This window comes from Chironomus tepperi, unplaced genomic scaffold (genome assembly GCF_022539635.2).
Source record: "Chironomus tepperi strain 1889 unplaced genomic scaffold, CSIRO-AGI_Ctep_v1 contig_85, whole genome shotgun sequence".
NCBI classification, from domain to species: Eukaryota; Metazoa; Arthropoda; class Insecta; order Diptera; family Chironomidae; genus Chironomus; species Chironomus tepperi.
Window position 1 is genome coordinate 3,936,092 of NW_027226207.1, and position 24,507 is coordinate 3,960,598.

The 24,507-nt window shown below is 30.7% G+C and overlaps 2 protein-coding genes across 10 annotated transcripts in view; both read left to right on the plus strand.

Moving 5' to 3' along the window:
• The first annotated feature begins 74 nt into the window (after positions 1-74).
• nop5 (nop5 ribonucleoprotein) lies at positions 75-3,603 on the plus strand. Its single transcript, XM_070634373.1, has 8 exons — positions 75-217; positions 309-385; positions 631-1,068; positions 1,244-1,413; positions 1,476-2,400; positions 2,699-2,737; positions 3,077-3,115; positions 3,466-3,603. Exons 1-6 carry the CDS (start codon positions 173-175, stop codon positions 2,700-2,702), a joined length of 1,659 nt encoding a protein of 552 aa, XP_070490474.1. The 5' UTR covers positions 75-172; the 3' UTR covers positions 2,703-2,737; positions 3,077-3,115; positions 3,466-3,603.
• A 12,434-nt stretch (positions 3,604-16,037) lies between these two features.
• Positions 16,038-24,507, plus strand: part of acj6 (abnormal chemosensory protein 6) — a 30,087-nt gene continuing 21,617 nt past the window's right edge. For all 9 annotated transcript variants that reach the window (XM_070634493.1, XM_070634495.1, XM_070634492.1 and 6 more), the window contains exons 1-2: positions 16,038-16,254; positions 18,767-19,225. In XM_070634493.1, the coding sequence (XP_070490594.1) occupies positions 19,100-19,225 (126 nt within the window). In that variant the 5' untranslated portion in view covers positions 16,038-16,254; positions 18,767-19,099. The remainder of the gene's footprint in view (positions 16,255-18,766; positions 19,226-24,507) is intronic.

Sequence of the window (24,507 nt, forward strand, 5' to 3'; positions counted from 1 at the left end):
ATTTTGAAAAAAGTTTCTAAAAAATTACGTACCACATTAACTTTGGATTAGACACTAACACATTTATACCCTACGCACGTGAAAAACAAAACACTTCGTTTATTAAAGTTTATTAATTATATCGTGAATTATAAGTTGTTGAAAGGTGGATTGAGTTTAGAATTGTTATAAGATGTTTGTTCTATACGAAACACCCGCAGGATATGCGATTTTCAAGGTAAATACAACTTTTTCAAAAATTTCAAGCAACGCCGTACACTTTAACCTAAAAATATAAAATTTAATAATTTTAATGCTTTTCTTCACAGCTTCTGGATGAAAAGAAGATAAAGGAAGTTGATAATCTCTATCTTGAATTTGACTCACCAGAAAGAGCCAATAAAATGTAAGTTTACTATGATGACAAAATTTATTTTATTTAAATCGACTAAGTTCCATTCATTAACTTAATAAATAGTTAAGGAATTTTAGTGAGGTCGTAGAAAACAGTATAATCAATACGCTTTACTCGGAATTGAGATACCATAGCTTCCAATTTCGATTTTGACTTGATTGACAATTTAAATATTTTCAATGTGTTCAGAACACGTTTTTATTTTTATTTATTTTTGTTTATTTTATCACATCCAGTTTGAAATTGAAGCATTTTGAGAAATTCAAGGACACAACAGAAGCCTTAAGTGCAGCTACAGCAGCTGTCGAAGGAAAATTGTCAAAAACTTTAAAGAAGACATTAAAAAAATTGACAGACGATGATGTCCAGAACCAACTGTTGGTTGCTGATGCCAAACTTGGAAGTGCTATTAAAGAAAAATTATCATTACAATGTGTCTCAAATACAGGAGTACAAGAATTGATGAGATGTATTCGTTCACAATCAGAAAGTTTGTTGGCTGGCTTGCCAAAGAAGGAATTGACAGCTATGACACTTGGTTTAGCACATAGTTTGAGTCGTTATAAGCTCAAATTCAGTCCTGATAAGATCGATACAATGATTGTTCAAGCTCAATGCTTGTTGGATGATTTAGATAAGGAATTAAATAATTACATGATGAGAGCTAGAGAATGGTAAGTTTAATATGCCTTTAATCATTTTCAAGTGATGATCGAGAACATTTTATAGGTTCATTTTGAATACTAAGTGAATCTTTAATGTTGATCTGATGAGCAAGTCTACCTCGTTTTTTGATTCAGAGTAAATACACATTTTTAAAGTATTTTCAAATTATTTATCATTGCTTAGGTACGGATGGCATTTTCCAGAATTGGGAAAGATTCTTACCGATAATGTTGCATTTATTAAGACAATCAAACTTGTTGGAATGAGAGAGAACTTCCACGAAATTGATTTATCTGACATTTTGCCGACAGATATTGAAGAAAAGGTCAAGGAAGCTGCAGAAGTTTCTATGGGTAAATAATTGACAATTCAACCTTTTATTGAGTTTCAACTAACTCATTTATTTATTATAAAGGTACTGAAATTTCCGAGGAAGATATCCTTAACATTCGTCAATTGTGTGACGAGATTTTGGCAATTCATGAATATCGTACACATTTATACGAATACTTAAGGACAAGAATGATGGCAATTGCTCCAAATTTGACAATTTTGGTTGGAGATACAGTTGGTGCACGTCTTATTGCTCATGCTGGTTCATTGGTAAATTTGGCTAAACATCCAGCTTCAACAGTCCAAATTTTGGGTGCTGAAAAAGCTTTATTCAGAGCATTGAAAACCAAGAAAGATACACCAAAGTACGGTCTTATCTACCATTCAGCATTAGTTGGTCAAGCAAGTACAAAAAATAAAGGAAAGATCTCCAGATCACTTGCCGCAAAAGCGTCATTGGCAACTCGCGTTGATGCATTTGGTGAAGACTCAACATTTGATTTAGGCACAGAACATCGTGCACGACTTGAAACTCGTCTTAGAATTCTCGAAGAAGGAAATATGAGAAAATTAACTGGAAGTGGAAAAGTAAAAGCAAAGTTTGAAAAGTATCAAGCAAAAAGTGAAATTAAATTATATCCAGTTGAAGAAGATAATCAAATACCAATTGTTATGAGCAAGAAACGAAAGTTAGAGTCCGATAAGCCATTAATCGAAGAAATTAAATCAGAGGAAGTGGAAGAAGGCGAAACATCAACAGAACCTGCAAAGAAAAAGAAGAAGAAGAACAAGAATAAATCAGATGATGCTGAAACATCTCAAGTTGAAGTTAAGGAAGAGGAAGCAGTAGTAGAGGAAGTGCCAAAAAAGAAAAAGAAGAAGAATAAGGGAAATGCAGAAGAGTCAATGACAGTCGATGAATCTTTAATTGACACAACAGTCGACGAGCCACAATCAGAAAAGAAAAAGAAGAAGAAGAAAAAGGCAAAGGAATCGACTGATGATGAGTAAGTATCCAATTATTTACTAAAGTATTTAACGGTGTTTTCAATTTTGAACATTTTACCGGTTTTCAAAAATTAGAACGAATTAAAATGAATTAGATTAATGAACGAAATTTAAAGTACTAGATAGATAAAAATTGAACTTTTGATGATGATTTTAAGACCATGGTTTCGCAAAAATAATTGGATGAAAAAAATTTTCATGATTTTATCACTCTTGGCTGTCTGACAAATCTTTATTTGATACATTAATTAAGGATATTTTAAAACATAACTAATTGAGCATTTTTTCGTTTCACAGGTAATTGTTCAGTTGAGGATCAACATCGAATGATAATGAGTAAGTATTATTTAGCATTTTAAAACTTAATTACATTTACTGGGTAGAATTTCACAAATCACAACGGTTTTCAAAAATTTAAAACTTAACGGCTTTTTAAAATTTGAATGAACTGGATTGAATTGAAATGAAGTAGATTATTGAACGAATTTGAAATTTAGATTCATAAAACTTATGTTATTGATGATGATTTTAAGACCATGGTTTCGCAAAAATAATTGAATGAAAAAAATTTTTCATGATTTTATCACTCTTGGCTGTCTGACAAATCTTGATTTAATATATTAATTAAGTATTTTTTTATCATCATATACTAATTGAACATTTTTCTTTTCATAGGTAATTATTCTGTTGAAAATCGACATCGAATGATAATGAGTAAGTATTATTTATGGTATTAAAATTTAATTACATTTTCTGCATAGAATTTGACAAATCATAAAGGTTTTTTAAAATTTGAATGAACTTAAATGAAATGAAATTAAACTGAACTGAGTTGAAATTCATATCAGTTTTAAAAACCTAGTTCAATTGTTTAATAGATTCAGGGAATTCTATGCAGAAAACTAATCATTAATGATGATTTTAGACCATGGTTTCGCAAAAATATTTGTATGAAATATCCATGATTTTATCACTCTTGGCTGTCTGACTTATTTCTCAGAACACCAAGCTTAACAAACAATTCTTAAGTCAGTTTGACTAATAGACATTTTCTTTATTTACAGATAATCAGACTGCTGAAAATCAAGATGACCATTTGCAGGAACTTTATTAATAATATGATTAGCTTGTAAACCTTCTTCCTATAAAATAATGAATTTTATTTTGAATGAAATGAAATAAATTTTTTTCTATAAAAAAAAGGTATTTTCTTATTCCTGAGCATATTCAGAATAATCATATTCTTTTACAGTTAAAAGGAAAATGGAATTGTTTTATATCCATTGTCTCATATATGCGAACATATATTTTCAGCTTGCATTTACACGTTATTTATTTTATAGCGCTTTTTTATTTTATTTCCAAATTGCTTCTTAATGGTTTTTTTCTCCTCCATTCTTATGCTTATCATTCGCTGTTTTGCAAAAAAAGGAAAATAAAGAAAACGAGGAAATTGTATTGTTAGAATTGAAGATCTCACTTTTTCAGGTATAGGAGCTACAATTTATAATAAAAATTAATATTTAATTCAATATTGTCTTTTAAGCATGATCGCAAAAAAAAGAGAAATGCTCACTCTATAGCAGCCCGAAAAAAAAGCAAATCTTAAATTCAATTTTATTGTTTCTTGTCGTTCCACCATTTTTTTGGAAATTATTTCTCTCGAGTCTGCTTTTTTATTTTTATTGTTAGAGCTCTTATCATTTTGTTGCCAACAGAGAAGCATAAGGATTGTATCTTCTTGAATTTTATTGGCCTGCATGTATGCTTACTTTGGCAAGACAACGACAATAACAGTATTTCAATTTCAGTACAAGAATGGTTGAAAATTTACATTTCTTTTATGTGCTATTTTCTGCCTTTTATGGGGATGATAGTTGTTGACGCTTTGTCTATGGATGGTTTTAGGTAAAAATCCATGTGATCCATGTGAGGTTGTTAGAAGACATTGTGTACAAAGATTTGAATCCGTTTGTCCCGAGTAACGTAAATCTCCTTATTTTGCACTAAAATGGCAACAAAAAAGTCGTTAAGAACATCCAAGTCGTTGTGTCATTTTGTCGTTAACACAGCGACAGAGTGACACAATGTTGATGACACACAACAGAAACAGTCATGTCACTTAGATCAACATTTTATGGTGACTACAGCTTAATACCATGCGTCTAAGTCTCCATAAACAGCTTCAATTCTTAACTCATTTTATTCGTATAAATTTTTTTTTCTTGATTTTTTACTTCATCTGTTGTTGTTAGGAATAAATCCTTTTAGCTGAATATAAAAGAAAACGTGACTTTGGGGGTTAAAGAATAAAAAAATGAAAATTTATAAGGAATGGAAAAAGTATTGTAAAGGTTCAAAGTAAGAAAAGGAACAAAAAAGATAAAAAGAAGTAAATAATCAAGGGGTTGGATGCTGATGCTTTACTTGGGATTGAGGACGAAATCTAACTTGTGGTGTTGGACAGGACTTGTTCAGATCAAGATTCCATACAGCTCCAACTAAAAAAGAGTCTTTTGGACATTTAAGACTAGATATTCATACTTAATCCAATAGTTTCGCGACTTGGAATTCATTTTTTTAAGATTGTGGAATGCATCTGGTAATCTATGAGTTAGTTTCTATTGTTGTAACCTCTCAATCTTGGATAATCCGAGTATGCATCGCTTCTATAGACTTACTGAAGAAACTTTAATTATGCCTAACTAGCATAACCTTAATACTTAATAACAATAGTTCCAGATCGAACGTTTTAGATTTGACAAACAGCAGATCACAGTATTCAAAGCACAGTAAAAGCAACAATCAAAAGGAATAAAGTCAAAGCACACAAACGCAAACATCAAATTAGCAACAAAACTAACTCCAAAGCAGCACACCCCCAAAGCAAAATCAGAATAAGAAAACAAAAGGCAAAGAAAAAGAAAATTTTTCCATTAGTGAATCCTTGAGTTTCTCCTTTTCACCATGATTGATGCTATTCTTCGTCTATTTATCACAACGACTCTGCACTTATATAACTTTTTATTGTTTCATATCTCGACAAATATTGCAATTTGACGGAGAGCATTTTGTAATAAAAATGAATAAAAGATAAAAGAATTCCTTCACGTGTGTACAATACTTATTTTTGATAATCTTTTATGTTCCATTCACTTGCTCGCACTAACCATTTACACGAATGCAATATCGTGCGCGAACACTTACCTCATTAGCATTTTTCGTCTCTCTCTTCTTTACCATTTTTTCTGATCTCAAATGTTAAGTGAAAAAAAAGTTCCAATTGAAGTGAAAGTGTTGCTGTCAAAAAAATACAGAATGAAGAGACATATGCATATGGGGTCGTTCATTAGTGATGTCCATAGTACAACTCAAATCTACTCGACTCCATATTAATTTTGAGTTGACTTGGAGCCCTGTATTTAAGTAATTCTTTGACCTTTTTGACTTCCAGTCTCAGAATTACTTTTGATGAATAAGAGTTAATCAAGTGAATAGAGCCATTCCATTATAAGACTCGGCAACCTGGATGCTAGTGCAATCTCAAAAGAAAATAAAACTCCAATCCAGAGCGACACTACATACTCATTTGAGCAACAGTACGTCGCTATATTGACCGCAAAGCATCAAAATAACTCCTGATGTCATTGTGACGCATATCCTGAAGTGGCACATAAGCTCGATAACTGGTGAATATCGCGTCTTTAAGCCTACAAGTTAAAGAAGTACTTAGGCTACCTACCCAAGCGGCCCAATGCGGTAATCCAAATTCTTCGTCGTGAAAATGGGTCAATACGGTGCCGATAGGTCAACTTCGTGTCTTGTCGTAAATGTGGTGCCCTAGCGAACTCGATGAGCTGTTCCGTCCAGACCCAAGTGAGCACAGACAATGCCATATGATGCGAAGCAATCTACACATTTCATAAAGCAATAAGAACACTAAAAGTCATTCAAAAATCCCAATATTTAATGAACATCATTTATAATCAACCCCCATTCATTCCATTGTATGTAACATTTCACAGCGATTAAAATCATTGCACTTTACCATCATCGAACGAATAAAAAACGAATTAAAATCCATTAAACTTCAAGTAGGATTTTAAAATAAATTTGATGTGACAAGGATGATACACGTATCATAGAGAGAGACAGATCAAGCAATCATGAGGGGTTCTTATGTCACCCCTTGAAATAAGTATAATCACATCAACATACTTCATGCTCATATATACTGGTTTGGTTGTATTAACAATTAGAAGGGAACATGCTAATGATTTTACAGATTATTTTCTTTTTTAATGTCTGTCATGTTGAGGACATGGACATAAAAAATGAGCATTTGCTAGTTTATGGACAAAAGAATAATAGATTTTGTTGTATTAATGTTCAAATTAACGGTTCATTGATCAATAGTCGATTGAGTGGCACAAAGAGAATAACTTTGCATGTTTATAAGATTTAAATAAATATCGATAGATGCTGAGGAACTGTTTGTACTGTCTGTTTATCTCCAAAAGGGTCAATGTTTGTTCGGAATTGCTGTTTCACAATTTTGTAAACTTTATTTATTTCTGTCTAACATGAGGTTATGTGATGGATAGTTAGTTAGTGATTTTGAGATGCACAAACTATTGATTTGGAATTAGTTAATGAGAATTTAGAATTATTGTGGTTTTCAGTGAATGTTTTGCATTAACTGGATGTTAGACAATATAACAGTGAACATAATATACTTACTCGGCTGGCCGTAAAGTTCAATTGAGATCCATGACCTCCTTTAGACGTCTTCTATAGCTGGTTTCCGTCTGCCAATTACCGATACCTAATGCAATACTTTCTCTAACGGCAGCTACTTTCTATGAGAGCATATTGTATATAAATTCTAATGTTCATCCATATATTGACTTAACAGGACCAAGAACTTGCAAAGAGTCCCAAACAGCACATCATGTTCGCTAGATCGTCGTATTTACTGTAAGATGCGAAGCTGGTCTGATAACTCATTAATTTGTCCTGCAAATTGCAATTTGCCGCATTGTCCCGCTCTAGAGTCTTTGTCATTTTGGATTTAAACTAAGAATCTATTCAGTAAAAGTGTTTGCATACCATCCATTCCCATTCCTCTCTTCGGACACTAGCTTTGCATCATAAATTCAATTCATCTTCCTCCTTCATTCCAACAAATTATTTCAATAACCTTTCTTGAACTACCAGTTAATTTACTGTCTCATAAAGGAACATCATGAAAACATTAACGTCCCTTCTTCATTTCTTATTTTTTAATTTTCAGAATAAAAATCTGTGGGAATAATCCTCAAAAGACAAATCAACAGCGAATTAAAAAATAATTTTTTTCTCAATTCTTTTTTTTGTGCATTGCAAATGGAAAAAGAACAAAAAAAAAAAAATTAAATCATAAATAAGAACAGCCTGACTACTTACAATTGAAATAAAAAACGAAGGCAGCAGTAAAAAGGGGATTGGGGTGAGTTGTGAGATGCGCATAATGCATGATGGGTTTTTTATAGGATTCGACAAAGAATCGCAAGGCTGCATTTTAGATGCGCAGACCTTCAGTTTTGGGCTGTATCTTATAGTTCATCCAAGGCTTCAGGCCTGCATTTTTGGACGAACCCTAGTATTTTACTAACCAATCATTATATTTATTTCGTTAATGCACTCTGATCGTTAGCCAAGACAAGAGGATATGATAATTAGAATTAAACGACGCACGTTTGACAATTGAACTGATTTGGTATTCAATTTATTGCTCGATCCCCGTAAGGACAGCATTCCTGAGCGACACAATGCAAAGAAATCAGTCGTTAGGGTGCAGGTGCAGTCATGACAAATTCGAATTATTTTGTAAATAAGGCGACATAGCGGTGCCCTACCAAACATGTTGTGCTGTTCGGTATTTCAATGTTTGCTTCGATCGAGTTTGTTAGAAACTAAATGAAGTTTAATCGAATTCCAGATCAATTAATGACCACTTTGAAATCCTTCTATTTATAAATTGACAGCCACATGGACATAGTATAGACAATCATCACATCCACATCCAAAACTGAGCTAAAGAATGAAATTTAATTTCATTGGAGGTGGAAAAAGAAGAAGAAAAAAAAAAATTCTCGCATGCAATTTTCCTCAAATTATTTTCTTCAATTGCTTCTTCTTCCTTTTTTTTATTTCAGAATATTCAGATTGGCGTGGGGTATGAGTACAAACGAGATCAGCAAAGTACAACATTTTCCACCCTACCGTGCATATACCAATCATGAAAAAAATTGTCTTAAAAAGAAATTCATGTACTTGATTAAATTATAATCATCAAATTTATTGCCAAATCAAACACCATAAATTTTTACCGCAGCCGTTTGCAATAAAATGAGACTATGCTACGTCTTCAACTTCTTTCTGTTCCTTTACATCGATATAAAAGTTGAAAATGTAACTGGGGTAAGGTGTTGATTGAATCGTAATTTAAAATTATTGCTTATACTCAATTTTCATATAACATTTTCTTTTTTATATGCAATTGAGAGATGATAAAGGAACAAGAAGGAAGAAGACAAAAAATATTTTAAAATGCGAAGTAACAAAAATGTTCATGACCAAAGTATTGGTGACATCATTTGGCATATATGTCTTCTCTATTGAATATTGGATAAAGATAAATATTATCGTATTTATATCACATAATTCTCACGATTAAATGACATGAATTTATGGTCTTCATGTGCTACATTCTTTAGTGCTTTTGGGACCTTTTGTTAGATGATGTTTGATGGTATTTTGACTAGATGTCGGAGTTTTCTAACAATTTGAAGATCAATTTTGAAATTTAATGGCTAATGAATATTTAGAAGTAGATTGTGGCTATTTGAGACTGTCCATACGTTAAACTAGTGGCAGAACTAGTATATTGACAAAGAAGAGTGCAGATGAGATGGAAAGTCGCTGAAGTATTCTTCAAATTTGGCTATAATTGAGCCAAACTGCATCAAATTTTCAAAAATTGATTTAGTATTCTTGAATGTCATTCTTAAAGAGGAATCAATAGATGCAAGGAAGATTCCTAACTCTTATGAGCTACTCTTTAACTATCTTTGAGGTTTACTCCATTAGGCTGCCATGCAGAGTTCGAAATCTGCCTGGATCCTTCGGATTACTTTATGTCACTTGTTTCGGTCTTGTGTCAGATCAACGAAGTGGCATCTGAGACACCTGTCATTCCAGTATCATGCTGAGTCCCGAGATGTCTTAACATGGATCCAAGGCTGTACCAAAAAGTAAAACTCTAAGCCAGAACAGAAGCAAGAGTATATTTTGAAACCGATCCAAAAGATTGCCAAACTTGCTACAGCATGATAACAGAATCCCTCATAAAGATCACAGTCTGAACAATTGTGAACACATTCAACACTTTGCATTCATCTAATTATCAAAAAATTAGTATTTTCAATAGCATCAGATCATTATCTGTCTAATAAAGAGCAAAGTGTATCATAACACAAAATGCACATCAAAATATGTTTACTTTATAGATGTATATCATATATAGAATTGAGGGGAGTGAGATTGAAGAAAGTTACGGAACAATAAATCGTAATTATTCATATGATAAAAAAAATAACAAATTTACGAATCACAACAATGGAAACAGATATAAAATATGTTTGATTTTGAGTAGTAATGTGATTCAGATGGGATTTCGAGTTGATGATATGGTAGCAATTTTTATATACGCAGTAACATATAGCGGGGGTAAAGCCGTAAATCGACTTGTGAAAAGGGCAATGGAAAGATTAGTGGTGACAGATGTGCCTTTTTTATTTTTTATATGCTTATCATCGAGTATCTGGCATCACAAATCTCGATACATTAAAGTGAATTTTTAACCCCTCCTTTTATTATACATTTATATGGATCATAGAATCATATTTTCTGCCTTTAATCTACTGCTCTGTTGTTGTTGCTGTTGAATACATAGATTTGCTTGCTCTTTTAGTTTGTTTTCATCTCGTCGCTTCTTTATATTCGTTCTTTCTCTCTCTTTTCTGATTTTTATTTATGGCTAATATGAGAAAGGGATTTATGAAAATTAAGGAAATGCTTGTTGAACTTGCCTGTGTTGTAAACTTCCATGCTTGCATGCAATACTATGCATTGCTTTGCCTTAATTTTACTTTAGCTGCTAAGTGATTGAGTTCGGAAACTTAAATAAATTATTTTGAGAAAATTTGCTTATTTTTTACGAATACTTTCCCGCCAAAATTCCACAAATTCAAATTTTGAACTACACATATTTCAAAACTTGAACTTCCGTTACATATTAATTTAAACCTTTTGGAACTCTCTAAAAGCTAGCCAGTAATACAGAAAAAATTAAATCTAAAGAAACAACCAAGCACACCCACGGAAGTTACGGAAACACATTGAAACAAAAAAGCAAAAGCTACTCAGCATTTATAAGAGGGTTAAGAACGATTGAGATCATATTTAATGGGATTTTGATTTGATTTCATAAGATAAATTCACTCATCTCTCCCTTTACATTTCATTTTCATCGATAATTCACTTTACCTGCTTAATGCTGAGTGCTTTACTTAATATTACAAGATATAAACATCCTAATACTTATAGATTATGATCAATTGATCGGATATATCCGATATATTGATGACTTATGGACGAGAGTAAGGTTGATATCCTTTTGCATCAATTTTCATTTCCATTTTGTCCACTCATGCAATCTCATTTTTCAAATTGATATAATTTGTACTGCTGCATGTACATTTGAACACCTGATGTAATTTATTTTTCGGGTTTTGATTTCTTTTTTTTTTTCATTTCCTGTCCAAAGTCCTCAATATTCTATTTTTTTTCTTTCCTTACCTCATGTCCACTCGATATATTGCGTGCCAATCCATTTCTTTCCTCCTATCTGCTAGTTTTTTATTGTATTTCATTTTTAGTCATCATAGAAGCGTGTTTAAATACCAATTATTGCCTTTTCTCTTTATTGTGTGTCTATAGACTGTCATTCAAATGAACGGGGTGAACCGCGAAGAATCGGCCACATGTGTATAATTGAAGTGGAAAAGAAAATTGCTTCACTTTCCTTTCCTTGTCCAAATTGTGCATATATATGTATATACATGTATATTGAACAATAGAAAAGGATATTAAGTATATCACATTGTCAGTAGAAGGGGGAGGGTTCCTCGAATACTCCATCATAATTAAAGTGAATATTAACTCTGTAATATTGTAATGAAAACCCTTTCTGACTAATTTATTCTTCTTCTTCCTTATACATACCTCGCAATCCGAAACTTTGTTAATGATAATTTAAGAACATTTTATCCCAAAAGTAGGCAGGCAGGAGTATAAAAAAATATATAACAATTCCCTAATCATGTCATGTTTTATTGACGTGAAAAATCATAACATGTGTCCGAAAATTAAATCTTGTTCTTCTTCCCTCATAATTTTATATTTTTGCTCACTTTTTACACTGCACCATTGTTGCTGTAATGTTCATTTAAAGTTGCATTAGAGTTGAAAATATTGTCGGTACTTAAATATTTGTTTAGAGTTTAAATGGAAATTATCTGGTAAATTAAATTGATTGAGAGAATGTTTTGAGATTTTTTGCAGTTCACATATGCTCGTTATTTTATGATTTATCAGTGGATGTTCTGGATTTGGTGTTTTTCTGGATCTTTGGTAAATTTTTTTTGAAATTTGTACACAATTTGAAAAATTCTTGAAATTTTGCTGCTTTTTCTATTTTATTCCATGTTGTTCATTGATTTTTGATCAATACAATCCGTAATACCTTAATAATTTCTAGTAGAATTGATAAAATGCACAGTTTTTCAATAAAATAGTAAAAACTCTCACAAAAATGAAAATTATTTCAATTTTAACTTCTGAAAACCTTTCAAATGTTTCATAAAACTCACTGTTAAAAGGTTCTGAAATTTAAATTTTAAAAATTCGTTAGAAACTAAAAATCCTCTAAAAGTCTCAATTATGTCAATAAAATCAACTGCAGCAGCTAAATCTCAATCGGTTACCCCAAATTTACATGGACTAAACTATATTCCATTCCAAATCCCATCAGACTAAGCTTTAAAATGTTTTATTTTTTTTCTCCAATTCACCTCATACTGCATTTTCTACATTCTATAACACAACTATGAAGAAGCGAGAATATGTCATTAGATAGAGAATGAATGAAGATATAAAAAAAAATCCAAAAACATGAATGTCAAGTGCTTTGACACTTTTATTCAATTATCTCTGTTGGAGTATAAGTATAATTGTTCAAGTGATATGCAATACGCCAACTATACATATTGTGTCACTCATATCATTTCATGTGAAAGAAAACGAGGAGGAAGAGAATAAAAATTTTTTATTTCGGTATTTCTCTCCATTTGTAAGTTTTTTTGGAAAATGTGTCATGTGTCTTTGGCGATGGAAATGAAGCATAAAGCAATGAAGATTGGCAAATAGGAGAAAATAGCGAGTCAATCAAATTTTGCGGGTGAAACAAATGAATATTAGATGAATGGATTAATTAATAGTTGAACATACGTGAAGGATTGGAAACTTTGATGATATACTTACCAACTCATAACAAAAAAGTATCGAGAATGTGGGTTGGTTGCTAAGATTGACATGAAAAAAAGTTTCTTAATTTAATTCAAATGCCAGAAACCTGGTGGAATCTGTATTAATTAAGCTTGAAGGTTGCAAATGATTTGGGAAGTATTGAGAGTCTTAAGATCCAATGGATTGAGCGCTTTTTGGAATCAACACTACAGAGCTCCATTTATTAGTCATTTGGAAGTCATAATAAGTTTGGGTCTATTTAGAATATTGTATTAATTTCAAATTGAGCTATATCTTGAAGAGTACAATTGGATACAGCGATTTAAATTGGAATTGAAGGTTTTTAAAGGTGAATGACATTTAAAGAACTTTAAATTAGAAATGACATTTCATAAAAAATGTGGTATTTACTAATAGTAATTATTTTTAATAAGATATTTGGGAACCTGAGTTAAAAATTTATTAATTACGGCATGAATGAAATTTGTTGTTGCTCAAAACAACCATAATCATCCACATGTGGATAATGTGTTCTTTCTAGGTACTCGAAGTCATAACGCATCGACTGGGTAGCTTTTTGGATCTCAGAATATTCAGGAAAAACGGAAATCTAGCTCAAATCTGGATTATCTTCGATTGTCCCTCAAAGTTCCTCGAGTGCAACACGGTTGTCCACAATGCTAGTATAGAATTTGCATCACACTGGTCTAGCATGGAATATAGTCAGAGAAACAGCTTAGTCTTGTAGATCTAAACATCCCTTAACCTTAGCAACAGATTGGTAATCATTTATCTCAAATCTCACAATCTCCAGACACCCCAAAGTGTAAATTAACGATGACCTTCACGACAAACACCCAAAAAGCAGCAACAAGAAATCATTTTCACAAAAACTTTCCTTATATCAAGCTCTAAGGTAGGGAAAAATATCAATGTCTAATGAAATATTCAAGAGTCGCATAATTTAATCGGACTTTATTATTTATAATCTCTAACTTAGTTACCGGAAAGTTTGTAGCCTGTTACTAAACATTCCTGGAAATTTCACCTACATTCATACATTCATGGGAGTTTGTTGAATGTTCATCAAGTGTGCTGTTGTCACCCCTTTCAGTTGTCATCGTCAATGAAGAGTTCAACATTGATTTCAAGTGGATTTTTAATTCCATGAGAAATTCTTTTATGGATTGATTTAAAGGATTTTATGCTGCTCGAAAGTTTTTCATACTTATTACCCAACCCAACCCATTCCATCATGAATGCGACATCAAAGTAACAATCAAACATAAACAATAATATAGAGAGACAGTATGGAAAAAAGAAGGTGGAACTGAATGGGGAGGGAAAGACAATAAAAAATTGATAATTAATGAAAGAGGTGATGATGATGACGATATTAGACTTTCAAGCATCCTTTCAACAAAAGAATGAAAGGAAAGAAAAACAAGAAAAAGGTATTAAATTGGTGCTATCATCTTAATCAACTTCTCACCGTCTACTCATTCATAATCATCCTATAGCATTTGTATTGTATATGTTGTGTATTGTGAGAACAGAACAGAATATACGACACACAAAAAAAATCTCTGTTTGTATTTCACACAGAAATGATGAAAAAAAAGGAAATTTTTTGACAAGAGCGATGCATCAGTGTGTAAGTGAAGGATATGTACCCTTAATTATTCATATCTAACCAATCTGAATGAATTCTTATAAGCGTCAATAAAACTATTTCCAAAACAATTCCAATTCCATTGATAATGATCATGCGCAGTAGATTGACATTCCATTGACGAATACATTCTGTGGATGTGTGTGTTTCGTGCTTATTGCTTAGAGCACCGCCTCCAATTTTCCATTTTCTAGTTTTTCTCTAACGCTTTTTGAAGTAGATGTGAATATAAAAGGAATTGTATTGTCATGCGGTTACGTCCTTCTCGCCCGTTTGTGTTGATGCGCTAGAAAAAAAAAACTTTTTTTTTGCTCATATTTCAATACCTTGCTATGCTATGCTTACTACTCGCAATGAGAGAGGAATGAAAAAAAAGTTCTTTTTTCCTGAACATTCTTTCTTACTGGAATTGTTTTTCTATTATTGTTCTCTAATTCTATTTTGATTATCAGGGCTGCGTAAAGGATGATAAGATCAATGGTGACTTTTGGGGTGGAATTTTTGGGCATTTTAAGAGTTGAATCTAAAGGAATTTTGGATTTCATTGGAGTAAACTTTGGATTTTTGGTTAAATGAATTACAAATTTTTTAGTCAAAGTAATCTTTGATTTTTTTTTTTGTGTTTTGTTTGAAATTTTCAAGTGAATTTCAAATTTTAAGAATTAATCTTAACTATCGGAAGGTATTTGACATTAATTATCCTTAAATTGATTATTCAGATTTGAATCCTTTACAATCCTTATTGTCTTCGAATATTAAACATTTCAAAAATCAAAATTTAAATTAAATAAATTTAGAGAAAAGATAATCTGACTTTGAAGATTTTTAATCGAGAATATGGTTAATCGTGACTAGTTAGTTCAACTCCATACAAAACCTACAAGGTCTGATTTCCATAAACTTATTTCAAACTGATTTTCCATAAACATTCACAAATCCCTGACTTTTTTTTGACTCATTTCATGCTTTGTGTATCTTTTCTCTTTCATTTCATTTCGACATCATCATAGAAGTACGACTAAAAATCATTCTTACTGTTTGATAGTGAAAAGTATGGAAAATGAAAAAAAATAAAAAAAAAAATTTCCGTTGGTGCGCACTTTTGCTAACTTGTACCGCATGCTCTACATCCTCTGATCACATTCAACGTGTGTGTCGTGTGATTGTATGTGTGTGGAAAATGTATTTATGGTTGTTATTGTATGTACATGTACAATACCGTCTCTTAGTGTGTATGAAATCCTTCTTTTTTGTTTTCATTCTGAAAAAGTGGGTGATAATAAAACATAAAACATTCAGTTTAGTTTTCACAATTGTTTGAACTAAAACGGACATGCCAGCAAGACGGCTTCAACTGTTGATGTGAAAAATATAAAAGAGAATTTTCATACTTGAGATAAAAAAATTAAGTTTTTAATGCCGATTGTTGACGAAAAAGAATTAAAATAAAGAAAATCAAAAGAAAAACTTTAGTGAAAAATTCAAAAAAATACAAAAAATTGTGGAAATTTTGATAAAAACTTGATAATTTAATAATCTGTGCAATTATAAGGTTTGATAGGCAAATCCTTAAGTCCCAAATTTTAAGGATCATTCAGAAAAATTTATTCAATGTCAGAAAACCTTTTTTCACCGACCAAAAAAATGCCGAAAAATATACAAAAAATACAAAAAAAGAATCGAGTGTGTACATGCAAAAGTTCATTATAAATTCATAACTTAAACAGATGATGTGTATGACACCATGAAGCTCATTATTTATGAAAATTTTCCGCTCAAAATGATGTGTGATCATATTACGATTGATTAATTTTTAAAAACATGAGCGATTAATAGGTCAATTAAGAGTCAATTTTGCTTGCATTTTGAATTCAAGTGAATCAGATTCAGCTTTAAGATGGGGATATGAAGAAGAAATGAGTTTGTTTTGGGTTATTTCTTGAGGAATTTATGTTGGAAAATTGAATATTTTGTTCAAAATTTAGTTTCATAATTGAGTGAAAATCTGAGATTGAGTTTAGAAGGTTATAATGTGATCTTGATAGTTTTTGAATTTAAGAATTGTAGCAGTGATAAATTTTTGTGATTAAATTAGATTCTTTCATTGTAATTTCTTAATTACTGTAGAAATTTCAAACTCCAAATTGAGAATTTTTCAAATTTCGATGAAATTTTACTTCATTAAAATTAGGACTTTCCTTTCAAAGTTTGTAAAAAGTTTTTAAGTGTAGGATAAACTATTTGCTTTCATTAAGTTATTAATTAGGCTTATTAAATCTTCTTGATCTTCTGCCATCTACTTAAAATCTAATTCATATGCTTAATTTTTGAATTAAATTAGAAGTTAAATTAGAGTTTTGGAAGTTTTACTTGATTCATTCAATTTCTAAAGTTTTTGATTCATTTGATCGATTTAAAGATTCTTAAGACTTAAATCTTTTTGTTAAAATTGTGACAAAATCAAATATTAGTTTACTTGACAAGATCTTTGCCAAATTAGAGCATTTTTTGCGATTTGTTTTCTTTAATATCAAACTTATCTTAAACTTAAATCAGAAAAAAAATCAGCAAGAATTGTTTTACATGGAAACGATTCTAGTTATTATGGTGAAATTCAAAAATTCGATTCGTGCCATGTTAGGATTGTAATCCTTTTTGTTAACATGTTAACCACACAAAATGTCATAATAAGTCCTTAAAAACAACTTAAAATCCAGAATAGTCATCAAATAACCTCATTCCTATAAAATTCTACTATATTTATTCTAATTAATTATCATTAAAAACTAAATGTCTCAAAAAAAAATGTTGATTCATTATGCCTTAAAATAATTTCGATTATGTCCATGTCTAAAACAAGATCAAAATATTTTTGTAACTTGACATTTGATTAATCATCAATCACAAAATTTCTAACTAAATTGTCACACATATTTTTCTAATTACTTTTTTTGAAAGTTTTGTTCATTATAATTACTTGTTTTTGAGTTAGTAACAAGCTATGGACTTCTGAATTTAAGGATCTTTAATTAGAATCGCTCTTGTAGACTGTTGTCAGGAATGTTGTAGACATGTTACTAGTTTAGATTTGAACTTTCTGCTTTAGATTCTTATTAATTTGTGTATTAAGGATATTCAATTCTTGGAATAAGAATGATTTACCAAATTTATAGTTCGTAGCTTTACTACAAGCTTATTTAATAGCTCTTTTAATTATGGAGCCTAGTAACGTTACCTTAATCACAATACTCTATCTACACAACTGTTTAGATTCACCATAAAGACTAATATCTCATTTCCCATCAAAAACAATCTTGTTAAGGCCAAAAAAACCATTTTAAGTTCAATGTGTTTAACGACATACACATCTCAATATCAAAATTAGATCAAGGATATTCAATTCAATATTTCTATCAATCCATAAATTCTCATAAATCGATTTTAAACATAAAAATCAATTTTCAACCCGTCCACATGCATGTAGATACAAAAAAAATTGTACATTCAATGTCATTTCATTAGATTTGTTTATTGTCATATCAGCTAGAGAATCATAAAATGCATCAACACACTTCAGACAATGTACTGAACACAACTCGATTCAAAACCATGCACATAAGCTGCATAAATTTGCGGCTTTCCAATAAAAAAAAATTCGAATTGTAATTTTTTTTTCGTCCTCTCGTTTATTAAATTTCTGTGGCAAAAACGAGGCTCGATGCAAAAAACATTTTTTTATGAGCTTTTATGTGGCAAAAGCACTCCAATATTTGCAATCATATATTTTATGTGAAAATCAATTTTTTTGTTTAACACACAATTTAGCAGCGGCATAATAAAAATTGATTTGGGTCAAATCGATACCTGAAATTCTCGGTCGGTTGCAATAGTAGCTGCAACATTCGAGTGAGAAATAAACAATTTTTTAATTCAATTTCAAGGCATTTAGTTCATCCGTCGGGGGAGAAAAAAGCTTTCTACATTTTTGCAATAAATAATTTTTTTTCCTGAATTTTCCTACAAAATTTTCCTAAAAATTTATTTTATATCCTTACGACTTAAAGAAATTAGAGAAAAACTGAAGATTGTGAAGATTGTGTGTACGTGTTAGACATGATGCTGATGTGAATAAAAAAAGAAGAAGAAAGTTTCGTTATTTTTGTTGTGGAATGAAATTATCAACAGTAAAGGACATTTAGAAAGAAGTGTAGATAAAAAAAAAAGTCAAGCACATAAAGGAAAACTTTGTTTTTCGCAAGAACCAAAAAAAACTCTTAATTTTCTCCTCATTTCATTTCTAAGTGTTTGATAAAAAATTCAGCAAAATTTATTCGCCAACTCCATTTGAAAGCGCGACCAAAGCGCTTAAACTAGAAGAGGACTTCTCTGGTGGATGCATGTCAGCAATGTCAATGTATCCATCGGATAAAATGAAGATGGCTGCGCCGGGATGTTTTCCTGGTCGGTATAGTCCAACTTATCGAGGTCCCGATCAAATGCGAAGATGCATGACAAATCCGTCGGTAAGTTTGATATGATTTTTGAATCTTTTTATCTTGTGGACATTTTAGTGACGATTACTTGTGCATGTTATGTTTAGAAATATACTTAATACGATATTGAGCATGTACATTTAGTTATTTATGATTCTAAAACTTTAAAATGCAAAGAAATAGGTGGAACCTTGAAAATCCTTTGATTTATCGACTGATTAATCCTAATACAATATTTAAAATCATTAAGAGGCAATTAAGACTTTGAAAAGCATGGGCATTAAGTGACTTAACCCTCAAATTAATAGTAATTAAATGTTCAAATTTTCAAGTTTGTAAATTCTCATAATTAAAGATGCAATATCAATTTTCATTGATAAAAACCAATTCATTGAAGAATTTGTGAATAGAATATTTAATATTTAGTCGTCTTTAATTTTAATTGTCACTTTCCAATTTGAAAAATCTTTTGAATATTTAAATTCTATTATAATTGCATGATCTTAAGTTAATTTCTTAATTTTGTAATTATAAACTTGGTTTATTTAATGATTTTTTAATCAGAATAAGGTAATTGGTCTTGAAACTGATATATTAGTAAGGTTTAATGAATAATTAGTGATTTTGAAGCTTGTTTAAAGATTTAGAAAGTCTTTAACTTTTGCTTTGAATTCTTCAATTGGAAATGATTTCTTAATTAAGCGTTTTCTTCAGTCAGTAACAAGTTATTGTTCTCAAACTTAACAAATTGAATTTCCTGTTCTTAACCAATCTAAATCATTCTTTTTTAGTCTAAATCTGTTAAGAAATTGTCAACTGTCGTTTAATATTCAAATTTTATTAACAACTACAATTAGTTGAATTCCCCTTTTATAGTTGTTAGTCCCCTTCATGTAAATAATTAGTCTGTTTTGTAACTTCAAACAATAAACATCTTAATTATCATTAATAAATCCGTGTTACATAGTTGTGTCTTAGTTCTTACTATCAAATTCACTCAAACAAACTCCATTTTGATAAAACTTTCACATCTCCTCCATACTCATTCTATTTTCAATCCTTTCATCATAATTACAATATTTCTATTTACTATTCTCCCTAATTAATCTCAGAAAAACTTCTCATTCCAATGAAATTCATCGCGTAACTTTTAATTTCAAAATTATCTTCAAACATTAAACAAGAAAGGAAAGAAAAATCTTTAAGACACAAAAAGTAGAGAAATTTTGAGCCATAATAAATTATTTATACAGCATAGAAGCTATACGCCTTCAAATATATACAATTTATCTGACTGTATCATATTAAGAAAATTTATTCATTCTTCCTTCTTCCTTATCGATTTTTTTTTTCATGTTTTGCTTTCGTGTGTGTCTTATCATTTTTTAAAGCTCCATTGGGAGTAAATGTATTGTATATATGGTGGAAAAAAACAGCCATACTTTAATGTTACAAGACGATATTATTGAGTCAGGTAGTAGAACATAAAATTTTTCTTTTTCGGATAGCAGGTGCAAAATTGTTACAACCTTTAAAGTCAATGTCGCATGATGTCAGTCGGAAAATGCATTTTTTGCTTCTTTTTGAATGGATAAAATGGAAGCATGAATGTTTTTGAGCTTAATGGGTTGTTGGCTGAGTGGTGTTATTTAGTTTATAGTTGGATGGCTTTAGGGTTGTGGATTCTTTCAGCTTATTTTGTTCTTGAAAGCAAGCTGTTAAGGTTAGTTGCTAACAAACTGTCACCCCTCCCTGATATGAAACCGCGATGTGATAACGGTATTAGGAATCGAACACAAGTCTTTGTCAATATTGAAGATCAGATTTCTTGTCTTGCTACTTGGCAAATTTAACCAAATTCCTCTAAATACTTCAGAATCTACACTATTCCAACACAAATCTTAACATTCTTAGCAACTCGATTGTAAATTCAATCATTAAGCTTCAGATGCTACATCTGAATATTTCTTTCCTCACTACTCACTTACTCACTTACCTTCAGTCTTACTTATTGTTAAAAGTTATAAAGTGGCCAAGTAAATTGCATTAAAAGGCATTTAAAAATGCATTAAGGAGATTCACAAGCTACTTAAGTTTTTTTTTTATTTTCAATTTATACACAATAAATGTAATAATTTTTAAAGACTTTCCATCGTTAAGCTTCTTAACTTTTTCCATTTTCCTTCATTCCCCAAAAAGCGAACTTCTTTTTTCCTCATCTACTTTTATTTAATTTTCGACAATTCACAATTCATTCAAATTTATTGCATTAATTTCATTTCCATTTATACTTATTTTCCTCCTTAATGTTTATTCTTAGAAAAACTCACAAAGTGAAAATTTTTCTTTCCCATTTTCTTTTGTTTGCTGAATGGAAAGTACGGGATTCTCTTTTTATCTTTCAAAAAAAAAAAAGTTTTGCTCTTATTCTGATTCGACTATATTATACACACAGTTAATGAAGTTTATGTTGGCTATAAATCTGAGTGCATAACTTGCCTTCCATCTTTTCCTTTCTTTTCTCCGCTCTTGTTTGTTCTCGTAAAGTGAAAGCAATTTGTTTTCTTGACGGATCAAATTATTGTGTTAATTTGGGAGTTTTAATAATAATTTATTGTAGAGGCAATCAGAATGATTAATTATAGTGAGAATTTGATGGAATTTTCTGGTGATAATTGAGAATTAAAATTAGGGAATGAACAGAGGGTCGATGTAGATTTGGATTTTTGGATTGAAGGATTCGATCCTTAAATTTCTTCAAATTTTTGGGGAAATCGATTTGAATTTCATACAAATAGTGTTAAAGTTGTTCAATAGGGTTAGTATTGTATTCGAGGTCTGAACTATACAGGTTGACTATTACATGATCTAGAGTATACCTATGCAACGAATCTAGTCACAATTTGTGTGTCGCAAAACATAAAACCTAGTCTAGCATGGCCAAAAAAAATTGATAGATAATGCAACCACCAAATCCAACTTATCATCCCCTGGATTCGAACCTAGGGTGTTAGGATTAGATTTAAATTTACTAAGATCAAACCTCGGTTATTCGACACTGAGAATACTACGCCACAGCCACTTTTTCGCTAATTCCAAGTGTTTCGCTTATCTTCAATGAGTTTTCTTCTATCAAATGCTCAAAATCTATTCAAAATAGAGGAATTCAATCTAAAACTGAAGAACTAGCTTCAAAAATAACTTCATTTGACTTTAGATCAAGTTAATCAGCAAGTTACAAAACTGAATTAGTAATATACCCTATTTCATTGAAAACTGTCTATCAAAAAAGAGAAATATTACAGTACCTATATTAAAAACTAAAGAATATTTCATGATTTTATAGTTAAGTTGTCAATCGGACATAAAATTTTATTTTTCCCTTTATTCTACATATTTCCTGAAGTTTTTAGTTCCCATGAGACATTTAATTTTTTTTTCCTTCTTTTTTTTATACAATACATTGTGTACGGTACACATCCTACATGGCATGATGATAATGTATACTGTTGTGTATATTATTGAGAAGGATTATGTAAAAATGGTAATTTCATTTCATATCATTGAATATACTCCATAACTTAAGAGCTGTGTCATTAAAAACTTAAAAATTTAATGAGAACGGTCTGATAGGAGGAAAAAAGCACGTGTCATTTTAAATTCTTTATTGAAATCCATAACTGGTGTGTAATGTGAATCGCATCACATGCTTTGGCTATCGTTTTCAAACTACTTGCTTATATTTTGTTCTATAAAAAAATTTCGATTGACCAGCAACTTTTTATTGAAATAAAAAAAAACGACAGAGTAGAAAAAAAGTTGAAGTGCGACATATGCTTGAAACTAAAAAACTTCTCACGTTACAGAATTATTTGAAAAAAAAAGAACATGAAATTTTCAATTAAACATAGATATTACAATGAAGAAAGGAATGAATGAACTGAAAGGCTTTAAATATTCTCATTGACAATTGAGTCAAATGTAAACACTTGAAAAGATTTTTGAATGGATTTATTTCAAATTTTTTATATTTTTTTTAAATCGATGGATTTGACTAAAGGATTAAAATTGAAAATGTGAATCAACTGAGTGCTCTTATTGATGCAAACGTTGAGCTGATGATGGCTCTAGTTAAGAGGATTAGATGGGAAACTATTAGATAGTGTTAAATATTCATCCTGTAGATTGAAAAGCTTTCAATATTATTGATTTTCGGAAAAGGGTTGATTTGGAGGTTTGAGGGATATTTTTAGATTATGTTAGATATTTTGGAGTTTATGGCAAAATATTGCAGATTTTAAATTTGAAATTTTTCATGTTTTTGTCTGCTAGAGCAGGCAGCTAGCTTGTTTTCAAGATTAGAGCAAGAGAATAGCGCTTGCGACCATGTAGAGCAAGCGCTCGAGAGCATGCTTGTTGCCAGTTTAGGCTGGTGCATTCTGAAGTTCACTTACTGACTTCCATCCATCAATCGATTCTTAAACTCAAATTATCCTTCAACTCCCTTCCGAACAAGACAGACCTCCAGAAAATTGAAAATTCAGTCAATAACAAATTGACAAACTTCTCAAAATTCAGCCTCAAAGGACTTCGAACTTCAATTTTTTTTTTTCACAATAATTGTCTCGAACTTTTCCGTACTCATCGATGTAAAAGGGGGAAAAGAAAGGGGATTTTGAATGTTTACATTATGAACTTCCTCCTTTCCATTATGTACTATTTCCATTCTTACTTCCAAGCCATGATACTTCATAAAAATGACGATATGAAAATTTTTCTATCATTCACTTCTGTTTTGCTTATGTCTTTTTTTTTCGGGGTCGGAAAATTCTCTGTATGCTTTTCCTCATCGTCATTTTTCTCTTTCTCTCTCCTTTCTTACACATACTTTATGTACATAGTATTTGGGAGAAATGAAAAATGAGTATGCTTGTATGAATTGAAGGGAGAAAAATGGCGACAGCGTGGATCGATAAAGAGAATAAAAATCAACGATTGGCTACTTTAGATTTATAAGGAAAATTTTTCTTTTCCTTTTGTTAATTTTTCTTTTCTCTTTAGAAATCACGAAAGTTTTTCCTTAAACTTTTTCTTTCTGACATTCGATCATATGATTTGAATATGAATTTTTAATAAAGTATGAAAATTGATCGATATTCATAAATAATTAAAATTGGATTCATGAATGCCATGTGACATTCCTTACTGTACTTAAATTTTCTTTTTGTAAGTTGAAAGGAAAAAAAAATCTGAGAGGAAAATTCTCAATTCAAATTTTTTGTTCGTAAAGGTGAATGACAAAGTTTTAGTTG